General features: G+C 43.0%; 1 protein-coding gene across 2 annotated transcripts in view; it reads right to left on the reverse strand.

Annotated features, from left to right (window-relative positions):
- tnni3k (TNNI3 interacting kinase) overlaps positions 1-13,107 on the reverse strand; it is a 53,393-nt gene that overhangs the window by 22,133 nt on the left and 18,153 nt on the right. For both annotated transcript variants that reach the window (XM_014149516.2, XM_014149515.2), the window contains exon 12: positions 20-106. In XM_014149516.2, the coding sequence (XP_014004991.1) occupies positions 20-106 (87 nt within the window). The remainder of the gene's footprint in view (positions 1-19; positions 107-13,107) is intronic.

Raw genomic sequence — 13,107 nt, forward strand, 5'->3', positions numbered from 1 at the left:
CCCCTCCTCTCCCACTCACCTCCTCCAGGCTGAGAGTACTCGTTACATGGGGAGTCGTCCAGGGGACGCTTGTAGTGTTTGAGCAGAGTGACGATGGTATCATGACCTGGGGTAGGGACACCGGGACAGGGTCACAGATACAGGGATATACAGACAGGGTTGTTACGGTGGCATTCACTATAAACAAACTCATTATTACCGCATTATACCCATCTACCAAAGTCACCATTAGTAGTGCTACTACTGCAGTTTCTACTACTACTACTACTACATGTATGATTACTAATACTACATGTATGACTACTACATGTATGACTACTACTACTACTGCATGTATGACTACTACATGTATGACTACTACTACTACTACTGCATGTATGATTACTACTACTACATGTATGACTACTACATGTATGACTACTACTACTACTACTGCATGTATGATTAATACTACTACTACAACTACTACTACTACTATATGTATGACTACTACTACTACATGTATGACTACTACTACGACATGTATGATTACTACTACTACATGTATGACTACTACATGTATGTATGATAACTACTACTGTATGATTACTACTACTACATGTATGACTACTACATGTATGATTAGTACTACATGTATGACTACTACATGTATGACTACTACTACATGTATGTATGATTACTACTACTACTACTACATGTATGATTACTACTACTACATGTATGACTACTACATGTATGTATGACTACTACTACTACATGCATGACTACTACTACTACTACTGCATGTATGATTACTACTACTACATGTATGACTACTACATGTATGTATGACTACTACTACTACATGTATGATTACTACTACTACATGTATGATTACTACTACTACATGTATGACTACTACATGTATGTATGACTACTACTACTACATGCATGATTACTACTACTACTACATGTATGATTACTACTACTACATGTATGACTACTACATGTATGACTACTACATGTATGTATGATTACTACTACATGTATGTATGATTACTACTACTACATGTATGACTACTACATGTATGACTACTACTACTACATGTATGACTACTACATGTATGACTACTACTACTACTGCATGTATGATTACTACTACTACTACATGTATGACTACTACTACATGTATGACTACTACTACTACTACTGCATGTATGATTAATACTACTACTACAACTACTACTACTACTATATGTATGACTACTACTACTACATGTATGACTACTACTACTACATGTATGATTACTACTACTACATGTGTGACTACTACATGTATGTATGATTACTACTACTGTATGATTACTACTACTACATGTATGACTACTACATGTATGTATGACTACTACTACTACATGTATGATTACTTCTACTACATGTATGATTACTACTACTACATGTATGACTACTACTACTACATGTATGATTACTTCTACTACATGTATGATTACTACTACTACATGTATGACTACTACATGTATGTATGACTACTACTACTACATGCATGATTACTACTGCTACTACATGTATGATTACTACTACTACATGTATGACTACTACATGTATGACTACTACATGTATGTATGATTACTACTACATGTATGTATGATTACTACTGCTACATGTATGACTACTACATGTATGACTACTACTACTACATGTATGACTACTACATGTATGACTACTACTACTACTACTGCATGTATGATTACTACTACTACTACATGTATGACTACTACTACATGTATGACTACTACTACTACATGTATGACTACTACTACTACTACATGTATGATTACTACTACTACATGTATGACTACTACATATATGTATGATTACTACTGCTACATGTATGATTACTACTACTACTACATGTATGATTACTACTACTACATGTATGACTACTACATGTATGACTACTACTACTACATGTATGACTACTACTACTACATGTATGATTACTACTACTTCTACATGTATGATTACTACTACATGTATGACTACTACATGTATGACTACTACTACTACATATATGATTACTACTACTACATGTATGACTACTACATGTATGTATGACTACTACTACTACATGTATGACTACTACTACTACTACTGCATGTATGATTACTACTACTGTATGTATGATTACTACTACTACATGTATGATTACTACTACTACATGTATGATTACTACTACTACATGTATGACTACTACATGTATGACTACTACTAAATGTATGACTACTACATGTATGACTACTACTACATGTATGACTACTACATGTTTGTATGATTACTACTACATGTATGTATGATTACTACTACTACATGTATGACTACTACATGTATGACTACTATACTACATGTATGACTCCTACTATGTGTATGACTACTACATGTTTGTATGATTACTACTACATGTGTGTATGATTACTACTACTACATGTATGACTACTACTACTACATGTATGACTACTACTACATGTATGACTACTACTACATGTATGACTACTACATGTATGTATGATTACTACTACATGTATGTATGATTACTACTACTGTATGTATGATTACTACTACTACATGTATGACTACTATATGTATGTATGATTACTACATGTATGACTACTACATGTATGTATGATTACTACTACATGTATGTATGATTACTACTACTACATGTATGACTACTACATGTATGTATGATTACTACTACATGTATGTATGATTACTACTACTACATGTATGATTACTACTACTACATGTATGACAACTACATGTATGACTACTACTACTACATGTATGACTACTACTGATAATAATAATAATAATAATAATAATAATAATAATAATAATAATAATAATACATGTAGGACTACTACTAGTAGTTTTTTTGTCTAAAGGGTTTTAAAATTGCGATTCACCTCAATCAACCAAGTTTTTAGTGTTAATCAATCGGATAACTAATAATGAGGCAAATAGCAGTACTTTGACTGTTAGTTTTAATCTTTTTTGTTGTTGTTGTGAAATGTACCAAACAAGCTGTCAATCTAACCTTCGATGGATACAGCAAGCCGCAACCGCGGATATCATACATTAGAGATGTCCTGCTTAATCTCCGACCCTTTGCTGCAAGTCTACACTGCAATGGAATACCACAATTAATAAATCAACATTTTCCCAAGAAAAGACATCTAAACCAAGGAAGTGTGGTGGTAGAGGAGGAATTCAGAATCAGATTAAAAAACAGCCCTTCAGAACACCTCTTCCATCTATTATGGATGGACATGTACAAAGCATAAGGAATAAGACTGGGCTTGTACCCAACACCTCTCAGAGTACCAACAATCCTGCCTGATCTGTCTATCTGAGACCTGGCTTACGTAACAGGATCCCGACTCCATTGTGGAGCTGGATGGCTACACAATTGTTAGAATGGACTGAAACATCAACTCTGGTAAGAGAAAAGGTGGTGGAGTTTGTGCATTTATCAACGAGAAATATTGCAATTCCTGCCAATATTACAACTAAGCACCAGGTCTGTACTAAAGACATTAAACTCTGACCATACTACCTGCCATGGAAAATAAATCAGGTCTGACTATTTACTGTTTACATAGCCCCCTCCACTGACACCCAAATAGGTGCCAACGTGACTCATGACCTTGTATCCTAGGCTGAGACAGAGTCAATCAATCAAATGTATTTATAAAGCCCTTTTTACATCAGCCAATGTCACAAAGTGCTATACAGAAATCCAGCCTAAAACACCAAACAGAAAGCAATGCAGATGTAGAAGCACGGTGGCAAGGAAAAACTTGGCCTGTGGGTAAGGTTTGTGACCCCCCCCATAAATACCTTTCTCCCTTCCCCTCTCTTTCTGACCCTACTGAAGGACTGCTGAATACCCTGTGTTAAATATAGAGAGTCTGGGAACATCAAACAAATGGGGAAAGGAACCATATTTTGGTAATAAAACCAGTTGGAAATATGCTTTGGAACGTAATGAGTATGGATGTCAGTTCGGTTGTCATCTGAGACATTATGACTGATGACAGGACGACATAAACTGTACCTGGGAAAGTATACACCCTCTAGTTATCAGAGTCACATGGAATTGTTATGCAATTGAAATGTTTGATATTGAAATTGTTTGTTAGGAGATTAAATGTAATTTTAGCTTCCAAATGAGAGAATTGGGTTTTCATAAGGAAAGTGCCCTGCTTGATCAGTGGCCCACCCCTGTGAAGAGACAGGGGTTATAAGCGATGAAACACATCCTTCCCCCTCTCCACTATATAAGCCTTTGACGAAAAGATAACCACATGTTCCAGTACGTGAGGTCTGCAGCCTCTACGTTAGAAGGACACACGTCAAGTACAGAACTAAGCCAACCTCGGCGTGAGCTTTGGTGGCGAATGGTATGAACTTTGAGCTTATTCACAACAGAAGTGATACTTCCTAGCCGTTGAGTTAGCAGCGGCCGCTGTAGACGTGGGCTAGGAAAGGACGGACGACAGATCCAGTCTAACAACGAACAGACGAAGATACCACCACGTATCCAATTTACCACCAGAGACATTCTTCCGAGGACAGGAAGATCTGTTGGCCAACCCGGCCAGCATCTACGACCAATATACCGAAGCGCAGCTCAGAGTAAATATTTATTGCATTTTCCTTTTCCAAATGGGCGGTAATTTAGTAATGCATAAGATAATGTATTTACGATAGCATAGCTGCTGTTTCTTTGTTCCTAAGTCTTCCCGCTCTTTCATTCAAGCCCAACCCCCTTTCCTTTGTGTAACCAGCCATCATACAGGTTCCGTCCACCAGGGACGTTTTCTGTATGACATAATTTGTATTCTGTGTATTTGTAATTCTGTGTGATTAGTTTAGGTATTTAGTAAATAAATGATTAAACCCAATTTTGTATTGCTGATTCAACTTGTTAGCCAGGGTTCGTGAAGATAGCCAAGAATTTACAACTTTCATTATGAGACTGAAAATAAGATAAGGGTTAATATTGACTGCTATCGATGTAAAATATAAATCGGTCTTTAAGAGTTTATTCGGAAGATAACGGCTCTATAAACACTCTTCCGTGGTGTCCCGACTTTCTAGTTAATTACATTTACATGATTAGTTTAATCAGGTAATATTAATTACAGAGAAAGAATTTTATAGGTTAGCATGTCATATCACTTAATCCGGCATAGCCAAAGACACGACAGTAGGAAGAAACCTAGAGAGGAACCAGGCTCTGAGGTGTGGCCAGTCCTCTTCTGGCTGTGCCGGGTGGATATTATAACAGTACATGGCCAAGATGCTCAAACGTTCATAGATGACCAGCAGGGTCAAATAATAATAATCACAGTGGTTGTAGAAGGTTCAACAGGTCAGCACCTCAGGAGTAAATTTCAGTTGGCTTTTCATAGCCGATCATTCAGAGTTAGAGACAGCAGGTGCGGTAGAGAGAGAGAGTCAAAAACAGCAGGTCCGGGACAAGGTAGCACGTCCGGTGAACAGGTCAGGGTTCCATAGCCGAGTGGCGGTTCTAGACCATTTCAACTGGGGGGGCCAAGCTGGGGCCAGTTGTACTGTTAGAGGGGCCAGTTACATTAGACGTTATTGTTGTCATATCGTTTTCTTCACTACATTGCAGGCATTAGCAGGCAAAAGACCATGTTCATAATCATTAGTGTTCCACGTTGCCACTGTCTAATAATGGATTTTAAAAAAGAATGATAGCAAAAATTTGTTATGTAAAAATGATTTCATACTCCACATTTAGGGGGGCCACAAGGGGGTCCAAAATTGTTGTCACAGGGGCACCCCCCCCCAGAACTACCAGAACAGTTGAAACTGGAGCAGCAGCACGACCAGGTGGACTGGGGACAGCAATGAGTCATCAGGCCAGGTAGTCCTGAGTCACCTGAAGCAGTAAAGTTAACCATGGGAGACTTTAAAATGTGCAATCTATCTGAACACTTACCATCATATCAGAAATATGTTACATGTCCTACCCGAAATGAAGCCTGTCTGGACCTCTGTTATAGTAACATCCCAGGTGAAGCCTGTCTGGACCTCTGTTATGGTAATATCCCAGGTGAAGTCTGTCTGGACCTCTGTTATGGTAATATCCCAGGTGAAGTCTGTCTGGACCTCTGTTATGGTAACATCCCAGGTGCGTATTTTTCTAAGGCACTACCCAAACGTGGGGGTTCGGATCATAACATGGTTCAGCTCATCCCAGTCTATAAAGCGCGTCTGCAGCGAGAGAAGGCTAAAAAGGTGGAGATTAAAAGCTGGACTCCTGAAGCGACTGAAGCCCTCCAGGACTGTTTTGAGTCCACTGACTGGGCGGCCCTGACGGACAGCTCCGATGGCCTGGAAGAGGCAGCGGATACTGTCTCTGAGTACATCTGTTTCTGTGAGGATCTCGTTATTCCCCAAAAGAAAGTCAACATCTTCCCCAATAATAAGCCGTGGGTAACTCTGGAATTAAATGAGCTCTTCATCCAGAAAAAAACAAGTGTTTAAATCAGGTGGCAGTAAAGAGGAAAGGAAAATTATTCAGAGGCAACTGAAAAGTAAAATCATGGAGTGCAAGGCAGCATGTAAAGACAAATTAGAAAACATTTTAAAGGACATTAGGAAAGCCTGGCAAGGGCTACAAACCATCACAGGATACAAACCAAAGAGACATTGTATGACCGTTGAAAATTACCTTCCTTTTGCAAATTATTTGAACAGTTTCTATTGTAGGTTTGACATGTGTGATTTTACATCGCAACAGAAAGTGGCCTTGGACAGTATAGACAGCATACCAGCTGTTGATATACAGATCTCTGTGAATGACATCAAGCAATACTTTCAACGTGTCAACCCACAAAAATAATATGGTCCAGACGGCATCAGCAGCAAGAGACTTCCAGCTGTCACTGAAAAGTGGGATAATTCCAGATTTATGGAAGAAGTTGCTGATTGTCCCAATACCTAAAAACAACAAGCCAAAAGTGTCACACCTTGATCTGTTTCACCTGTTTTTGTGCTTGTCTCCACCCCCCTGCAGGTGTCGCCCATCTTCCTCATTATACCCAGTGTATTTATACCTGTGTTCTCTATTTGTCTATCGCCAGTTTGTCTTGTCTTATCAGGTCTTATCAGCCTGTTTTCAAGTCTCCCTGCTTTCTCAAGTTCTGTTCCCTAGTTTCCCCGGTTCTGACCATTCTGCCTGCCCTGACCACAAGCCTGCCCTGAATTACGGACCTCTGCCTGCCTTTGACCTGTCTTTTGCCTACGCCCTGTTTAGGTCAATAAACATCTGTGACTCCAGCTGTCTGCATCTGGGTCTTATCCTGAGTTCTGATAGTACGAACTGGTCTTGACCAACCCAGCAGACAGACCAGCTCCACAATGCTGTCTCCCTGCAAGGAGCCACTTTTGGAAGACATGAGGAGATACTGCAATGTTTTATGGAGGGACTCCATACCCTGACAGAACGCCATTACAAGGCAGTTGATACATTGCTGGAGCAATTCAGTGGATTCCCTACTGGGCAGCGGGTCACACCAGTAATCTCCCAGCCTACCCCAGTGTCCCGAGAACCCCGCCTACGCTGGAGATTCTGGAACCTGCTGGGCTTTTTTCTCTCGGTGCTCCCTCATTTTCGAGTTGCAGCCTTCTTCATTTCCCTCTGACCATTGAAGGATAGCATACATCATAATGCTAAATGTCCGGGAGGGCACTCGCCTGGGCTACGGCGGTGTGGGAGCAAAAGTCCACCATTTGCCTCAGTCTGGAGGAGTATGTGGCGGAAGTTCGAAAAGTGTTTGATTCGTCATTGCCCGGGAGAGAGGCTGCTCATAAGCTGCTCCAGCTACGTCAAGACTCCCGTAGTGTGGTAGACTATGCGATGGATTTTCGCATTTTGGTGGCTAAGAGTGCCTGGAACCCAGAAGCATTGTTCAACATGTTCCATCACGGATTATTGGAGGTGATCAAAGATGAGCTCGCAGCCCGGGAACTGCTCATGGACCTTGACTCCCTCATAGCCATGACCATCCGGATCGATGGGCGGCTTTGACAACGTAGGAGGGAGAGGGAATCTGTGCCCTGTCACCTTAGTTCGCCATCGATTCCCACCTCGTCTCCAAGGAATCCTGGAGACCGCCGAAGTCTACATGTCTGAGTGAACCCGACATCACCCGAGTTCTCTCGTGAATCACTGAGGGCTGCCGACTCACCTCCTTCAGAGTCCATGCACCTGGGCATCGCTAGATTGACTCTGGCTGAGTGCTTACGCCGACTCCACACCCAGAGTTGTCTATAATGTGGCGCTACGGGACATTTCGTAGCTACCTGCCCATTAAAAACTCAGGCTCATCAAGAAGGGACGAGTACTCTGGTGGGCCATATGGTGAACTTTTCCTCTTGCCTTACTCGCACCCCTTTCCATGCCATCCTGCTGTGGGGGAACCAGTCGAAATCCCTCCAGATACTCATCGACTCTGGGGCAGATTAGAGTTTTTTGGACGCTACCCTGGCGCCCGAGCTGGGCATCCCCACTCAGCCCCTCTCCATTTCCATGGACATTAGAGTGCTGGACGGGCACTCTATAGGCCGGGTCACTCCCAATACCACTCCCATCAACCTCTGATTAAGTCTTCTCAGGTTCCCGTGGTATTGAGATTATCTTGGCTCCAGCGACACAATCCCCTCATAGACTGAACTGCTGGTGCCAGCGACATGTTGAACCGGTTCATTTTCGTCTACCTCGATGACATCCTTGTTTTCTACCACTCAGCCCAATAACACGTGCTCCACATCCGACAGGCCCTCCAGCGCCTCCTGGAGAACCAGCTTTTTGTGAAAGCATAGAAATGCAAATTCCATCGCTCTCCCTTCCCCTTCCTTGGTTACATCATCGCTGCAGGGAATGTACAGATGGATCCCGGGAAGGTGAGATTGGCCCCAGCCTACGTCTAGAGTGCAGCTGCAAAGTTTCCTGAGATTTGCCAACTTCTATCGTCTCTTTATCCAGGGTTACAGCACCCTGGCTTCCCCAACTGCTGACTGGGCGTTCTGGGACCTCAAGCACCGCTTCACCACTGCTCCCATATTGGTTCATCCTGACCCGTCCCGTCAGTTAGTGGTGGAGGCCGATGATTCGGATATCGGAGTGGGGGCTGTCCTGTCCCAGCGTTCTGCCCTGGACCTCAAGTTACATCCCTGCACCTTCTTCTCCCATCATCTGAATGCCACGGAGAGGAACTACGATGTGGGTAATCGTGAGCTTCTCACAGTGAAGATGGTGTTGGAGGAGTGGATACACTGGTTGGAGGGGGCGGAACATCCGTTCATTGTGTGGACGGACCACAAGAACCTGGAATATCTCCGCACCGCCAAGCGTCTCAATTCCTGGCACGCTAGGTGGGCCCTGCTTTTCACACAATTTAACCTGTTAGGGCTAGGGGGCAGTATTGACACGGCCGGATAAAAAACGTACCCGATTTAATCTGGTTACTAGTCCTGCCCAGTAACTAGAATATGCATATAATTATTGGCTTTGGATAGAAAACACCCTAAAGTTTCTAAAACTGTTTGAATGGTGTCTGTGAGTATAACAGAACTCATATGGCAGGCCAAAACCTGAGAAGATTCCATGAAGGAAGTGGCCTGTCTGACAAGTTGTTGTTCATCTTGGCTCTTTTTATTGAAGACTGAGGATCTTTGCTATAACGTGACACTTCCTACGGCTCCCATAGGCTCTCAGAGCCCGGGAAAAAGCGGAATGATATCGAGGCAGCCTCTGGCTGAAACACATTATCGCGTTTGGCAAGTGGCCGATCAGAGTACTATGGGCTTAGGCGCGTGCCCGAGTCGACCCCATGCTTTATTTTCTTTCGTCTGTTTACCTAAACGCAGATTCCCGGTCAGAATATTATCGCTTTTTTACGAGAAAAATGGCATAAAAATTGATTTTAAACAGCGGTTGACATGCTTCGAAGTACGGTAATGGAATATTTAGAATTTTTTGTCACGAAATGCGCCATGCTCGTCACCCTTATTTACCCTTTCGGATAGTGTCTTGAACGCACGAACAAAACGCCGCTATTTGGATATAACAATGGATTATTTGGGACCAAACCAACATTTGTTATTGAAGTAGAAGTCCTGGGAGTGCATTCTGACGAAGAACAGCAAAGGTAATAACATTTTTCTTATAGTAAATCTGACTTTGGTGAGTGCTAAACTTGCTGGGTGTCTAAATAGCTAGCCCTGTGATGCCGGGCTATCTACTGAGAATATTGCAAAATGTGCTTTCACCGAAAAGCTATTTTAAAATCGGACATATCGAGTGCATAGAGGAGTTCTGTATCTATAATTCTTAAAATAATTGTTATGTTTTTTGTGAACGTTTATCGTGAGTAATTTAGTAAATTCACCGGCAGTGTTCGGTGGGAATGCTAGTCACATGCTAGTCACATGCTAATGTAAAAAGCTGGTTTTTGATATAAATATGAACTTGATTGAACAAAACATGCATGTATTGTATAACATAATGTCCTAGGGTTGTCATCTGATGAAGATCATCAAAGGTTAGTGCTGCATTTAGCTGTGGTTTGGGTTTATGTGACATTATATGCTAGCTTGAAAAATGGGTGTCTGATTATTTCTGGCTGGGTACTCTGCTGACATAATCTAATGTTTTGCTTTCGTTGTAAAGCCTTTTTGAAATCAGACAGTGTGGTTAGATTAACAAGAGTCTTGTCTTTAAAATGGTGTAAAATAGTCATATGTTTGAAAAATTGAAGTTTTTGCATTTTTGAGGTATTTGAATAACGCGCCACGGGATTACACTGGCTGTTGAGTAGGTGGGACGCAAGCCCATAGAGGTTAACTTCTCCTTCTCCTACCGACCAGGATCCAAGAAAATCAAGCCGGATGCGCTGTCACGCCGCTATAGCCCCAAGGCTACACCCTCGGACCCCGAGACCATCCTTCCCACCTCGACGGCACTCAGCTGGGGAATAGGGAAGCATGTCTGTGAGGCACAGCGTTCCCAGCCGAACCCCGTGGGTGGGGGCCAGATAACCGGATGTTTGTGCCTGATGCTGTCCCCTCATCGGTCCTGGAGTGGGCCCATTCCTCCAGGTTTGCCTGCCAGCTGGGCTCCCGTCGAACCCTGACCTGTATGCGGTAACGCTTTTTGTGGACTACCATGGTCCCGGACGTCTCCGCGTTTGTCGCTGCCTGCATGAAGTGCTTTGAAAGGTTGGTAATGGCTCACATCAACACCATTATCCGTGAAACCCTAGACCCACTCCAATTTGCATACCACCGAAACAGATCCACAGATGATGCAATCTCTATTGCACTCCACACTGCCCTTTCCCACCTGGACAAAAGGAACACTTATGTGAGAATGCTATTCATTGACTACAGCTCAGCGTTCAACACCATAGTACCCTCAAAGCTCATCACTAAGCTAAGGATCCTGGGACTAAACACCTCCCTCTGCAACTGGATCCTGGACTTCCTGACGGGCTGCCCCCAGATGGTGAGGGTAGGTAGCAACACATCTGTTACGCTGATCCTCAACACTGGAGCTCCCCAGTGGTGTACTCCCTGTTCACCCACGACTGCATGGCCAGGCATGACTCCAACACCATCATTACGTTTGCAGACGACACAACAGTGGTAGGCCTGATCAGCGACAACGATGAGACAGCCTATAGGGAGGAGGTCAGAGACCTGGCCGAGTGGTGCCAGAATAACAACCTATCCCTCAACGTAACCAAGACAAAGGACATGATTGTGGACTACAAGAAAAGGAGGACCGAGCACTCCCCCATTCTCATTGACGGGGCTGTAGTGGAGCAGGTTGAGAGTTTCAAGTTCCTTGGTGTCCACATCAACAACAAACTAGAATGGTCCAATCACACCAAGACAGTCGTGAAGAGGGCACGACAAAGCCTATTCCCCCTCAGGAAACTAAAAAGATTTGGCATGTGTCCTGAGATCCGCAAAAGGTTCTACAGCTGCAACATCGAGAGCATCCTGACTGGTTGCATCACTGCCTGGTACGGCAATTGCTCGGCCTCTGACCGCAAGGCACTACAGAGGGTAGTGCGTACGGCCCAGTACATCACTGGGGCTAAGCTGCCTGCCATCCAGGACCTCTACACCAGGCGGTGTCAGAGGAAGGCCCTAAAAATTGTCAAAGACCCCAGACACCCCAGTCATAGACTGTTCTCTCTACTACCGCATGGCAAGCGGTACTGGAGTGCCAAGTCTAGGACAAAAAGGCTTCTCAACAGTTTTTACCCCCAAGCCATAAGACTCCTGAACAGGTAATCAAATGGCTACCCGGACTATTTGCATTGTGTGCCCCCCCAACCCCCTCCCCCCCAACCCCTCTTTTTACGTTGCTGCTACTCTCTGTTTATCATATATGCATAGTCACTTTAACTATACATTCATGTACATACTACCTCAATTGGGCCGACCAACCAGTGCTCCCGCACATTGGCTAACCGAGCTATCTGCATTGTGTCCCACCCACCACCAGCCAACCCCTCTTTTACGCTACTGCTACTCTCTGTTCATCATATATGCATAGTCACTTTAACCATATCTACATGTACATACTACCTCAATCAGCCTGACTAACTGGTGTCTGTATGTAGCCTCGCTACTGTATATGGTCCCGTGTGGCTCAGTTGGTAGAGCATGGTGTTTGCAGGGTTGTGGGTTCGATTCCCACGGGGGACCAGTACGGAAAAATGGATCAAATGTATGCATTCACTACTGTAAGTCGCTCTGGATAAGAGCGTTTGCTTAATGACTAAAATGTAAAAAAAAATGTAGATTGCCTGTCTTTTTACTGTTATTTTTTTCTTTACCTACTTACTGTTCACCTAATACCTTTTTTGCACTATTGGTTAGAGCCTGTAAGTAAGCATTTCACTGTAAAGGTCTACACCTGTTGTATTCGGCCCACGTGACAAATACACTTTGATTTGATTTGATGCTCTGTGCGCAGATCAAGACTTCTCGGCAAGC

This window comes from Salmo salar, chromosome ssa16, assembly GCF_905237065.1.
Source record: "Salmo salar chromosome ssa16, Ssal_v3.1, whole genome shotgun sequence".
Taxonomy (NCBI): domain Eukaryota; kingdom Metazoa; phylum Chordata; class Actinopteri; order Salmoniformes; family Salmonidae; genus Salmo; species Salmo salar.